This window comes from Oncorhynchus keta, chromosome 8, assembly GCF_023373465.1.
Source record: "Oncorhynchus keta strain PuntledgeMale-10-30-2019 chromosome 8, Oket_V2, whole genome shotgun sequence".
Taxonomy (NCBI): Eukaryota; Metazoa; Chordata; class Actinopteri; order Salmoniformes; family Salmonidae; genus Oncorhynchus; species Oncorhynchus keta.
The window spans coordinates 25680553-25694785 of NC_068428.1; the positions used below are offsets into that span (position 1 = coordinate 25680553).

The 14233-nt window shown below is 46.8% G+C and overlaps 1 protein-coding gene across 2 annotated transcripts in view; it reads left to right on the forward strand.

Moving 5' to 3' along the window:
• Positions 1-3024: 3024 nt before the first annotated feature.
• Positions 3025-14233, forward strand: part of LOC127931385 (probable methyltransferase-like protein 24) — a 48042-nt gene continuing 36833 nt past the window's right edge. For both annotated transcript variants that reach the window (XM_052523879.1, XM_052523880.1), the window contains exon 1: positions 3025-3751. In XM_052523879.1, coding sequence (XP_052379839.1) covers positions 3413-3751 — 339 coding nt within the window. In that variant the 5' untranslated portion in view covers positions 3025-3412. The remainder of the gene's footprint in view (positions 3752-14233) is intronic.

The following is a 14233-nucleotide window of genomic DNA, read 5'->3' on the forward strand; positions in this document are numbered from 1 at the left end:
TGTACACATGTGCTCCTGTGCTATACACACATAAGCATACAAAAATGGCTGCATGCATGCACACACACACATCTACACACACACGCACACCCTGCTACTGGTTCCAGCCCAGACACTCATTATTGGGGCAAATCTCCCCTCTCTTCCTCTTTTCTCCCCTCTCATACTCACATGTGGAGTCAATTGACCATTTTCCTCTCCCTGTCAGTCCAGTTTTCTACCACACAAACACACTCACTCCATCTTCCTTTCCTTTTATTTTCTCACTGTGGCTTTCCCTGTTCTACTCCATGCACCCAACTTGATTTCTTCCACAAGATGACCAGGTTTTCATGGAGATGTGGACAGAACGATGGAGAGGGCTGAGATGTTCTTCTCACCTCTCCAGACCCTAGAACAGCTGAGAAAGAACAAGAGGTTCTGCCTTCTTCCACCGTGAGAACCCAAACATCTGTCACACAGTCACTCACTTCCCAGCTACCAAGGGCTTTCTCACCAAAAAACAGGAGTAAAGCCTCTACCTTGTGAGAGTGCCAAATGAAGCATCATTATTGTGGTGAAGTTGTTCGACACTCAATCTCTCTGAAGCACTCTATGGTCATTATTGACTTCTGCTCTGCATGGCCAACTGGAGTGGATGTCACAGAACCCAGGGTGAAGCGTAGAGTCACTGTCTCCTTCATCAACTACATCTGATTCTTCCCTGTTACTTCATCAAGTCTCAAGCCGTCACACACAGTGCAGAGAGGGGAATGGAGACCTTCCTAGCTTTCCCTCTGCAAGCATGTCATTTTGCAATAGTATGGTGCCAATAATGTACAAGCAAAGCAAAATGTGGCATGTGAACTCCGTGGAGAAAGACTTCCACCCACAGTATGTTCCATCAGGTCCAGCTAGATCAGAAACATACTCCTTTTACAATTGGTCCGGTACTTGAATGAATGGGTGGTGGTAGCAGACAGTGACCGTAGGGTCACCAGTTTGAATCCTGGGGCTGACAGAGAAATCTCTCTCTCAGTCAGTCCAGCTAGACATGCTTCACAGTGTCCCCTCATGGGGATTCCTTCTCCCCTTCCTTGTTCCCGTTTCCTCTCCTCACCCCAGTGAGCTGTATTCTGAATGTTGTACCACTGACTGACCATATGGTGGCGCCATAGAGTGCTACATCTGTTAGAGCTAATAGCTGGATGGTGTTGCTGTGAGGGTTTAATCCATCATGTCCCTGTATGGCTCTGTGCTTGTCTTCTACCATTACACACTTACATAACTGGGGTTTTCAGAGGTGGGCGGTGGGGGGGGACAACTGGAGGGATGAAGGAATGAAATATAGTTATCATTTCTCCACTTTCCTCTCCTTAGATGGTATACTATGAGATGTGTTCTAATGCAGTTGGGTGTATACTGTCTGGCTGGTTGTAGGCCTACACAAACAAACTTTATACAATACACAAGTACCTATAGACATGTACTCTGCGGTAAAGCAGGTATTACGCAGGCGTGTGCCATATGTCAACGTGAGGGTCACATTCATGGGGTGTAACGTGCAAACACACTGTGTACACACACATATGCACAAACAGATACACATAAAACTCTACCTTGACCGCCTCAGGATAGAAGCTAGCTGGCCCTGGAAACCACTTAGAATTGGAGTGAAACAGTCCAATAAAAACACAGCAGAAGAAGAATTCATCTCATTTGTAATTCATTGAAAGTAATTTCATCTTTAACTAACATCCTCCATATTGACTTGGGAAAATGACCCTGTGTAATTGCCTGTGTGTCTGTGTGCTACTTCTCTCTACATACAGGTGGCAGTAGAGCCCTGTGTCTCCAGACAATCACAGCCTGTTTTCATAAATAAAGAGTGCACTGTCTGATTGCCTCCATATTATTCTCTTCATAAAGCCTGTGTAAATCCTCAATCATTCCACCCACATCTTCACTGACATAAATTAATAACGTCCCCAAAAGTCGAATGGATAAAGTTTCCCCAGCAGGCTAAAAATCCACTGTTCTTACTCTGACATAATCTACAATTTCCTACATTTAGTTGCCCTCTGCAATGTCAATAACAGAGTTAATAGATGGGAGCTGCAGTAGGGGAATTGTAATTATTTTGTTTCTGAATAAAGGAGCGATTGGGATGCTTCAGGGGGAATCAATGAAGGAGTAGGTTTTAGATAGAGGTAGGAGGTGGTATAGAGTGTTTCAAAGTGATTTCATAGGACTTCAGTACTAATGGTTTATAGATTAATCATGTTTATAGCCCGCGTTTTCAGATTGCAGCGAGCAGAGAAGAGAGAGAGAGAGATGAAGAGAGAGAGAGAGAATGGAGAGAGAGAGAAAGAGAAAAAAGAGAGAATGAGAAAGAGAGGGACAGAGAATGAGAGAGAGAGAGAGAGAGAGAGAGAGAGAGAGAGAGAGAGAGAGAGAGAGAGAGAGAGAGAGAGAGAGAGAGAGAGAGAAAGAAAGAAAGAGAGAGAGAAAGAAAGAGAGAGAGAAAGAGAGAGCTAAGGTAGATGAAGAACACTCACTCAGCCCTTCATTTCAAACACTGAAACACTTTCTTCTGTATCCCTCTCTTCTCCATTCTTCATGTTTGTTTTCTTTTCCCTCTCTCCTCTCTTTCTGTGATAGACTGCACAAACACACAGGTCATACAGTTCTTCACTCTCCAAGACTGCACTTCCCTGTCTCCTTGTCCCTTTCTCTCTCTCTCTCACCTTCTCACCTTCCTTCTCTCTCTTTGTCTCTCTGTCTCTCTCCTTCCATCTCTCTATGATCTCCTGTGTGAAACCGTGTCTGTGGAGAGAGAATGGGAGGCCTTGGTGACAGCTAGCTGTGGATGTGTTGGCCCTGCCCGGTGTAGAGTTACACAGTAACCCAAGACACAGGGGAACGGAGCGAGGGAGAGAGGGAGGGGTCAGACGGAGTGAGAGGGGTGTGTGTGAGAAAGGGGTGTGAGGGCTAGGACAGGGAGGGGAGAAGTTCCAAAACTTTTCATAGAGAGCGGCACACTATTCCACCGAGTCAATGTGCAGAGGTTCACACACACTGACACATACAGAGAGAGAGAGAGACACACACACACACACACACATACTAAATCACACAGGCACACACACACACACTCACACACACACACACTCACACACTGACGTAGTTGTTTTGTGATGAACAGGTGTCCTCCTGTCTCACAAACCTTCAGTAATGCTCTTACTTATCTTGATCCAACTGTGGACTTAGGAGGAAAGGAAGGAGAGAAGGAAGACAAGAGAGAGACACACCACTCAAAGGATCAGGAGAAAAAGAATGGGATAGAGAAAGAGAGCGAGATCAACAATCTCACTGTTCAGGAGGCGAGAAAGAGAGAAACAAGGGAAAAGTGAGATAGACAGTGTATCCAGGCATGTGGAGAGACAGACTGACTAGAGGACTGGCTCTGCGCCTGTGTCTTCTCCTCACTGCTCTCTGTGTCTGTCTACATGTTTACCTGGAACTGGGGGAAAGGAGGGGGGCACCTTCGCCCCTCACCTTGGGACGTCCCACACAGACCAGCCAGGTGCTACTGGACAGCGGGGAAAGGAAACTGGGGGCTGCAGACCCCACAGAGAGCCGGGTTGGGGACAGAGCTGTGAAGAGAAGGGTGTCCTACAGAAGCACGCCGAAGAAGGACTCTGTAGCAGGGAAGACAGTGGGCGGGGAGGACCCCTCCACATGCTGCCCACCTCTACGCCCGAACAGAAAGGTGAGTGAGAGCGATTATACCTGCCATAGGGTGATGTGACCACTAAGCACATATCTGATCAGACGTCAGTATCTGCCGTTGAATTGTTCATATTTGTGGAACTGTATAAGTATTATCGGATCCGAGAGCAGAGCTTAGTGGATGATACCCACCTGGAGCAGTGAGTCACTGAGGGAGAGTTGATAAGGGGACGTTCAGGAGCGCTCGTTCACTCACTGTTGGCACAAAGCTGCTTAATCCTTTGAGGCTGACAGATAGAAGAGGAGAAGGGTAGTGGGATCAATAGAGTGCGGTCTCTAAGAGCTGTAGGCTGAAGAGGGGAGAGAGATGAGCGGCAGAGGGACTGACGTTCCTTAGGTTACAGATAGGGAACGGACTCCTGTGTGGTCGAGCTGAGCTGTTTTACCGTACTAAAGGCAACAGACACACCAGTCAGGGGAAATACTTTATCTGATAGACTCTGAGACTGAGAAAGATACTCTCAAACTGAAAGAAACTTCTGACTGTGCAGAAAGACCTGAGAACACTGAAATGTGCATTGAGTGAAATAACCAGCATTACTTGGTTAAATAGTTGATATGCTATTAGATGTTAACGTGTGAAGGTGGGGGGCTAAAGATGACTCACATTAGTTGGTTAAATAGTTGATATGCTATTAGATGTTAACGTGTGAAGGTGGGGGGCTAAAGATGACTCACATTAGTTGGTTAAATAGTTGATATGCTATTAGATGTTAACGTGTGAAGGTGGGGGGCTAAAGATGACTCACATTAGTTGGTTAAATAGTTGATATGCTATTAGATGTTAACGTGTGAAGGTGGGTGGGCCAAAGATGACTATTAGATGTTAAAGTGTGAAGGTGGGTGGGCAAAGATGACTCACATTAGTTGGTTAAATAGTTGATATGCTATTAGATGTTAACGTGTGAAGGTGGGGGGCCAAAGATGACTCACATTAGTTGGTTAAATAGTTGATATGCTATTAGATGTTAACGTGTGAAGGTGGGTGGGCTAAAGATGACTCACATTAGTTGGTTAAATAGTTGATATGCTATTAGATGTTAACGTGTGAAGGTGGGTGGGCCAAAGATGACTCACATTAGTTGGTTAAATAGTTGATATGCTATTAGATGTTAACGTGTGAAGGTGGGTGGGCCAAAGATGACTCACATTAGTTGGTTAAATAGTTGATATGCTATTAGATGTTAACGTGTGAAGGTGGGGGGCCAAAGATGACTCACATTAGTTGGTTAAATAGTTGATATGCTATTAGATGTTAACGTGTGAAGGTGGGTGGTTGGTTAAATAGTTGATATGCCAAAGATGACTCACATTAGTTGGTTAAATAGTTGATATGCTATTAGATGTTAACGTGTGAAGGTGGGTGGGCTAAAGATGACTCACATTAGTTGGTTAAATAGTTGATATGCTATTAGATGTTAACGTGTGAAGGTGGGTGGGCTAAAGATGACTCACATTAGTTGGTTAAATAGTTGATATGCTAGATTTAGAAAGATGACTCACATTAGTGTTAACGTTGTGAAGGTGGGTGGGTTGATATGCTATTAGATGTGGGCCAAAGATGACTCACATTAGTTGGTTAAATAGTTGATATGCTATTAGATGTTAACGTGTGAAGGTGGGTGGGCCAAAGATGACTCACATTAGTTGGTTAAATAGTTGATATGTTGATATGCTATTAGATGTTAACGTGAAGGTGGGTGGGCTAAAGATGACTCACATTAGTTGGTTAAATAGTTGATATGCTATTAGATGTTAACGTGTGAAGGTGGGTGGGCCAAAGATGACTCACATTAGTTGGTTAAATAGTTGATATGCTATTAGATGTTAACGTGTGAAGGTGGGTGGGCCAAAGATGACTCACATTAGTTGGTTAAATAGTTGATATGCTATTAGATGTTAACGTGTGTCAGTCTCTGTCCTGTCTCAGTCTATCTCCTTCTCTCCTGTATCAGTGACCTCTTAGTTGGTTAAATAGTTGATCTTTCTCCTGTTAACTCAGTCTCAAAGATGACTCCTTAGTCTTAAATAGTTGATATGCTCCTGTCTCAGTGGGTGGGCTCTCTCCTGTCTTCTTCCCTCTATTAGATTTAACTCAGTCTCTCTCCTTAGTTGGTTAAATAGGTCTATCTCTCTAGATGTTAACTTCTCAAAGTCTCTGTCTTCTTTCTCTCTCCTGTCTCTCCTTCCCTCTCCTGTTTCTCCTGTCCCTCTCCTGTCCTGTCTTCTTCTCTGTCCTTTCTCCTGTAGTCTCTCTCCTGTCTCAGCCTCTCTCCTGTCTTCTTCTCTCTCCTGTCTCAGTTTCTCTCCTGTCTTCTTCTCTCTCCTGTCTGTCTCTCTCCCTGTCTTCTCTGTCCTGTCTCAGTCTCTCTCCTGTCTTAGGTCCCTCTCCTTTCTCAGTCTCTCTCCTGTCTCTCCTGTCTTCTTCTCTCTCCTGTCTCAGTCTCTCTCCTGTCTTTCTCTCTCCTGTCTTCTTCTCTCTCCTGTCTTAGTCTCTCTCCTGTCTTCTTCTCTGTCCTCTCAGTCTCTCTCCTGTCTCAGCTCTCTCCTGTCTTCTTTCTCTGTCCCTGTCTTTTCTCTCCCTGTCTTCTTTCTCCTCTCCTGTCTTCTCCTGTCTTCTTCTCTGTCTTCTTCTCTGTCCTGTCTCAGCCTCTCTCCTGTCTTCTTCTCTCTCCTGGCTTCTTCTCTCTCTCCCTGTCTCCTAGTCTCTCTCCTGTCTTCTTCTCCTCCTGTCTTAGTCCCTCTCCTGTCTTAGTATCTCTCTACTCTATTCTTCTCTCTGATGTCTCAGTCTTCTCCTCTCTCTTCTCTCTCCTGTCTTCTCCTGTCTCTCTCCTGTCTTAGTCTCTCTCCTGTCTCAGTCCCTCTCCTGTCTTCTCTCTCCTGTCTCAGCCTCTCTCCTGTCTCAGTCTCTCTCCTGTCTTAGTCTCTCTCCTGGCTTAGTCTCTCCTCCTAGTCTCCTGTCTTCTTCTCCTGTCTTAGTCCCTCTCCTGTCTTAGTATCTCCCTCTCTTCTTCTCTCTCCTGTCTCAGTCTCTCTCCTCTCTTCTTCTCTCTCCTGTCTTAGTCTCTCTCCTGTCTTAGTCTGTCTCCTGTCTCAGTCTCTCTCCTGTCTTCTCTCCTGTCTCAGTCTCTCTCCTGTCTCAGTCTCTCTCCTGTCTCAGTCTCTCTCCTGTCTTAGTCTCTCTCCTGCCTTAGTCTCTCTCCTGTCTTCTTCTCTCTCCTGTCTCAGTCTCTCTCCTGTCTTCTTCTCTCTCCTGTCTTCTCCCTCCTGTCTTCTTCTCTCTCCTGTCTTAGTCTCATTCCTTTCTTAGTCTCTCTCCTGTCTTAGTCTCTCTCCTGTCTTCTTCTCTCTCCTGTCTCAGTCTCTCTCCTGTCTTCTTCTCTCTCCTGTCTTCTTCTCTCTCCTGTCTTAGTCTCTCTCCTCAGGGAGCCATGCTGCTCAATAGCTACCACCTCTCTCATCTCTGTATCTTTAAAGAGCGACAAAACTCCAATCACCCCAGCATGTCTCAACCGAGGCTTCTTGAAAATCACTGCAGGCTTGTTATGCCACATCACCCCCGCCCTGAGCACCAAGAGCTAGTTGGCTCCTGGTGTGACATCAATAATAGATAGCACCATATGTTGCCTGGTGCTCTCTGGTTTTTAACACACATTTGTCACATAAGCTGTCCTAGAGCAGTGTTTCCTATCTCCAGTCCTCCAACAGTCCCAACAGTGTTTCCTATCTCCAGTCCTCCAACAGTCCCAGCAGTGTTTCCTATCTCCAGTCCTCCAACAGTCCCAACAGTGTTTCCTATCTCCAGTCCTCCAACAGTCCCAACAGTGTTTCCTATCTCCAGTCCTCCAGTAGTATCAACAGTGTTTCCTATCTCCAGTCCTCCAACAGTCCCAACAGTGTTTCCTATCTCCAGTCCTCCAACAGTCCCAACAGTGTTTCCTATCTCCAGTCCTCCAGTAGTCCCAACAGTGTTTCCTATCTCCAGTCCTCCAACAGTCCCAACAGTGTTTCCTATCTCCAGTCCTCCAGCAGTCCCAACAGTGTTTCCTATCTCCAGTCCTCCAGTAGTCCCAACAGTGTTTCCTATCTCCAGTCCTCCAACAGTCCTAACAGTGTTTCCTATCTCCAGTCCTCCAACAGTCCCAACAGTGTTTCCTATCTCCAGTCCTCTGACACTCCCAACAGTGTTTCCTATCTCCAGTCCTCCAACAGTGTTTCCTATCTCCAGTCCTCCAGTAGTCCCAACAGTGTTTCCTATCTCCAGTCCTCCAACAGTCCCAACAGTGTTTCCTATCTCCAGTCCTCCAGTAGTCCCAACAGTGTTTCCTATCTCCAGTCCTCCAACAGTCCCAACAGTGTTTCCTATCTCCAGTCCTCCAACAGTCCCAACAGTGTTTCCTATCTCCAGTCCTCCAACAGTCCCAACAGTGTTTCCTATCTCCAGTCCTCCAACAGTCCCAACAGTGTTTCCTATCTCCAGTCCTCCAACAGTCCCAACAGTGTTTCCTATCTCCAGTCCTCCAACAGTCCCAACAGTGTTTCCTATCTCCAGTCCTCCAACAGTCCCAACAGTGTTTCCTATCTCCAGTCCTCCAACAGTCCCAACAGTGTTTCCCTATCTCCAGTCCTCCAACAGTCCCAACAGTGTTTCTATCTCCAGTCCTCCAGTAGTCCCAACAGTGTTTCTATCTCCAGTCCTCCAACAGTCCCAACAGTGTTTCCTATCTCCAGTCCTCCAGTAGTCCCAACAGTGTTTCCAGTCCTCCAGTATCTCCAGTCCTCCCAACAGTCCCAACAGTGTTTCCTATCTCCAGTCCTCCAACAGTCCCAACAGTGTTTCCTATCTCCAGTCCTCCAACAGTCCCAACAGTGTTTCTCCAGTCCTCCAACAGTATCTCCAGTCCTCCAACAGTCCCAACAGTGTTTCTATCTCCAGTCCTCCAGTAGTCCAACAGTGTTCTATCTCCAGTCCCCAACAGCAACAGTGTTTCTATCTCCAGTCCTCCAACAGTCCCAACAGTGTTTCCCTATCTCCAGTCCTCCAACAGTCCCAACAGTGTTTCCTATCTCCAGTCCTCCAACAGTCCCAACAGTGTTTCTATCTCCAGTCCTCCAACAGTTCTGGGCCAGTGTTTTCTATCTCCAGTCCTCCAACAGTCCCAACAGTGTTTCTATCTCCAGTCCTCCAACAGTCCCAACAGTGTTTCCTCAGTCCTCCAACAGTGTTTTCCTCCAGTCCTCCACAGTCCCAACAGTGTTTCCTATCTCCAGTCCTCCAACAGTCCCAACAGTGTTTCCTTATCTCCAGTCCTCCAACAGTCCCAACAGTGTTTCTATCTCCAGTCCTCCAACAGTCCCCAACAGTGTTTCTATCTCCAGTCCTCCAGTAGTCCCAACAGTGTTTCCTATCTCCAGTCCTCCAACAGTCCCAACAGTGTTTCTATCTCCAGTCCTCCAACAGTCCCAACAGTGTTTCCAGTATCTGTTTTATCTCCAGTCCTCCAACAGTCCCAACAGTGTTTCCAGTCCTCCAGTCCAGTCAATCTCCAGTCCTCCAACAGTGTTTCTATCTCCAGTCCTCCAGTAGTCCCAACAGTGTTTCCTCCATCCTCCAGTTCTCCAACAGTCCCAACAGTGTTTCCTATCTCCAGTCCCTCCAACAGTCCTAAACAGTGTTTCCTATCTCCAGTTCTCCAACAGTCCCAACAGTGTTTCCTATCTCCAGTCCCTCCCAACATAACATATTTTGTTGTAGCCCTGGACAAACTCCCCTGATTCAACTGAGGGCCTGTTGATTAGTTGACAAGTTGAATCAGGTGTGCTTGTACGGAACTACAACAAAAAATGGGTACTGTTTGGGGTACTGAAGGACTGGAGTTGGGAAACACTGTTTGAGGGACCGGAGGATTGGAGTTGGGAACATTGTTTGAGGACTGGAGTTGGGAACATTGTTTGTGGTACTGGAGGATCAGTTGGGAAACACTGTTTGAGGGACTGGAGTTGGGAAACATTGTTTGGGGTACTGGGGGGACTAGAGTTGGGAAATACTGCTGGGGGTGCTGAAGGACTTGGGAAACACTGCTGGGGGTGCTGAAGGACTGGACTTGGGAAACAATGCTGGGAAACACTGCAATGCTGGGGGACTGGACTGAAGGGGGGTGCCACTGGACTTGGGAAACACTGCTGGGGGTGCTGAAGGACTGGACTTGGGAAACACTGCTGGGGGTGCTGAAGGACTGGAGTTGGGAAACACTGGGGGTGCTGAAGGACTGGACTTGGGAACACTGCTGGGGGTGCTGAAGAACTGGACTTGGGAAACACTACTGGGGGTGCTGAAGACCTGGACTTGGGAAACACTGCTGGGGGTGCTGAAGGACTGGACTTGGGAAACACTGCTGGGGGTGCTGAAGGACTGGAGTTGGGAAACACTGCTGGGGGTGCTAAAGGACTGGAGTTGGGAAACACTGCTGGGGTGCTGAAGGACTGGACTTGGGAAACACTGCTGGGGGTGCTGAAGGACTGGACTTGGGAAACACTGCTGGGGGTGCTGAAGACCTGGACTTGGGAAACACTGCTGGGGGTGCTGGAAGACCTGGACTTGGGAAACACTGCTGGGGTGCCAAGGACTGGAGTTGGGAAACACTGCTGGGGGTGGACTTGGGAAACACTGCTGGGGGTGCTGGACTTGGGAAACACTGCTGGGGGTGCTGAAGGACTGGAGTTGGGAAACACTGCTGGGGGTGCTGAGGGTGGACTTGGGAAACACACTGCTGGGGTGCTGAGACTGGACTTGGGAAACACTGCTGGGGGTGCTGAAGGACTGGACTTGGGAACACTGCTGGGGGTGCTGAAGACCTGGACTTGGAAACACTGCTGGGGGTGCTGAAGACCTGGACTTGGAAACACTGCTGGGGGTGCTGAAGGACTGGACTTGGGAAACACTGCTGGGGGTGCTGAAGGACTGGACTTGGGAAACACTGCTGGGGGTGCTGAAGGACTGGAGTTGGGAAACACTACTGGGGGTGCTGAAGGACTGGACTTGGGAAACACTGCTGGGGGTGCTGAAGGACTGGACTTGGAAACACTGCTGGGGGTGCTGAAGGACTGGAGTTGGGAAACACTGCTGGGGGTGCTGAAGGACTGGACTTGGGAAACACTGGGGGTGCTGAAGGACTTGGGAAACACTGCTGGGGTGCTGAAGGACTGGAGTTGGGAAACACTGCTGGGGGTGCTGAAGGACTGGAGTTGGGAAACACTGCTGGGGGTGCTGAAGGACTGGACTTGGGAAACACTGCTGGGGGTGCTGAAGGACTGGACTTGGGAAACACTGCTGGGGGTGCTGAAGGACTGGACTTGGGAAACAATGCCTTAGAGGAGCAGAATACATTTTGTCGTGTGTTCTCTCTATACCTCCCTTACTTCCTCTTACATTGGCATGTGTTCATCTTTCTCTCAAAGTCTTTCCATCGCTTTACCTCTCCCCCTCTCTATCTCTCTCTCTCCCCTCTCTATCTCTCTCTCTATCTCTCTCTCTCCCCCTCTATCTCTCTCTCTCCCCCTCTCTATCTCTCTCCCCCTCTCCTCTCTCTCCCCCTCTCTCTCTCTCCCCCCTCTCTCTCCCCCTCTATCTCTCTCTCCCCCCTCTCTCCCTTCTCTATCTCTCTCCCCCTCTCTCCTCTCTCTATCTCTCTCTCCCTCTCTCTATCTCTCTCTCTCCCCTCTCTCTATCTCTCTCTCTCCCTCTCTCTCATGGAGACTTGTTTTCACATAACAGATGAATGACATGGGTTTGGAAGGCAGACGAAGGCTCAGTGTTTCTGACAGAGATGTTGAGGATGAAGAGCCAAATGGGAAACAGATGACCTTCATGAGCAGTGAGAAGCACACAGGAACGCTCTGTGCTGTCGTGGCACACTTCACTCTTATCAGTATACACTTCTAAAAGGGATAAGGAGTTTGAAGCAGTGTGAAGTGGATTACCGAAAGCTGTATAGAGAAAACACATAGCAGATCATAGCATGTGTGTCCAATGTAATGACAATCCATGAACCATGCCTGTTCTGTCTGTTTGACATGACGTACTGCTGAATGGATTGGAACATTGGCGCCTCCAATTTAATGAGCCCACAGGTTCTTATAGTGGTCTATAAATGTGTGTGTGTGTGTGTGTGTGTGTGTGTGTGTGTGTGTGTGTGTGTGTGTGTGTGTGTGTGTGTGTGTGTGTGTGTGTGTGTGTGTGTGTGTGTGTGTGTGTGTGTGTGTGTGTGTGTGTGTGTGTGTGTGTGTGTGTGTGTGTGTGTGTGCGTGTGTGTGTGTGTGTGTGTGTGTGTGCGTGTGTGTGCGTGTGTGTGTGGTGTAGACAGGACAGCCTGAGGGTTTGTTTGAGGTTTGTTTGGATAATTAACAAACCAAAGGAGATCTATCTCTCAGCTGTCAAGTCTCCTGCTTGTGCAAACACCCCATCTTTTATTTAATAATTTACCTTTTCAAGCCTTATTTTATTTCTTCTGCTTGACTTTTTCATTTCTAAGTAAAGGGATGGAAGTATGGAGGGTGGAGGAGGAGGCATTATCACAAATGATAGAGAAACAGAATGCATTAAACCACTTAAAACATCAATTAGAAAACAGCACCTAAGAGACAGAGATGGGGACTGGGACGGGGGAGGCATGAGAACCAGTGATCTCTTGAGATAAGCAGGCCGTAGGCCCAACACTGGATTAGAATAGGCTAAGGTTAAGACTAGAGTTATAACCCTACACACACAGGTACACACACACACACAGGTACACACACACACACACACACACACACACACACACACACACACACACACACACACACACACACACACACACACACACACACACACACACACACACACACACACACACACAAACATGCAGACACAAACACACATGTACACACACACAAACATGTACACAAACACACACATGTACACACACACATGTACACACACACACACACACACACAACACAATATCCTCCATTAATCTCTCCATCAAACTCCATAGTTCTCTCTCTATTTCCCTCTCCCTCAGTCTCTCTATCTCTTCTCTCAGAGGACATCAAGTGAGTTATCTATGAGCCACGGTGCTTATCTGAGGAATTCTGCACCACAGCCACAGATCCCTCATCACTGATGGACCAGCTGTCCCTAATCCGGCTCACAAACTCAGCAGAAAAAACACACTGGGGTGTATAACAAAACAACACTCACCCTTATCATGAGCAACTGAGTTGGTCATATACTGTTCATGTACACATAACAACTCATAATATACACGTGTCGACAAATAGCAGTGCACAGCACAGAACACAGCACAACATAGAGCTTTCACACAGAATGTCTGAGTTAGCTGATACGTTCACGATCCTGTCTTCTGGTGTGTACTTTTCCCTTCAGCTTGCCTCGTTTTTAGTTTTTATTTAACCTTTATTTAACTAGGCAAGTCAGTTAAGAACAAATTCTTATTTACAATGACGGCCTAGCATGCATTGGTAATAAAAAAGAATCACAAATGTTGTCCCACATCAAACCTTTTCCTGCACTAAAATAACCCAGTGGCCTCATGGGTTGAATGTTATTAATTATTTTCTTAATTTCATAATAAATAATCATAATTTTTATGGAGTATATTTCAACTCTATATCTTCAACTGTTTTTGTAAGCCCATAACCATGTGTTTGAGGTGGATACTTAAGTTTTAAAGTAGATTTATTTAAGACCACTCCCCGATGTGACCCTGATTTAGCCCACTGCAGTCAATGGTTCATTCACTCTAGCAGTTTGCCTCGTCAGCCAGAATGGCCTGAATTTCAATTAGACAACCCTTTATTTAAATGAGTGGAAAGAGATAAATAAACACCTATTTCAATTAAGCTATTCTGTTCACCCAGAGAGCGATGACTTTAGTTGAAATTAGCATCAACATGACACTAAATGAACGCTGCCCTCACTCAATAACAATCCATTTGGTCTGGTTCATTTCTATTTGTGAGCTTAGTCACTGAGTTTAACAAAACTCAAACAGCAAGTGGGGTACAAATGGGTTTGGCAAAGAAACTAAAGTGACCCTGGTTCTCTTAGCAGTCTAGAAATGCGGGGAGAGGAGGACAGAGAGGGAGGACACAGAGAGAGAGAGAGAGAGAAAGAAAGAAAGAAAGAAAGAAAGAAAGAAAGAAAGAAAGAAAGAAAGAAAGAAAGAAAGAAGAGAAGAGAAGGAGAAGTAGACTTTTTAATCCCATAGGTGTGACTGAGTTTCTCAGACAGCTTTAAACCCAGAGCTGAGGGAACCAGGGACAAGGGAGTCACAGCAGATAACTGAGTGAAAAAGTGACATGTCACCTGGGGTCACACCATGTCTATTCTCCCCTCCCTGGAGTTGAGGCTGGAGCTACAGCTGGAATGCCCCATAGAGTCACAGACACACTACCA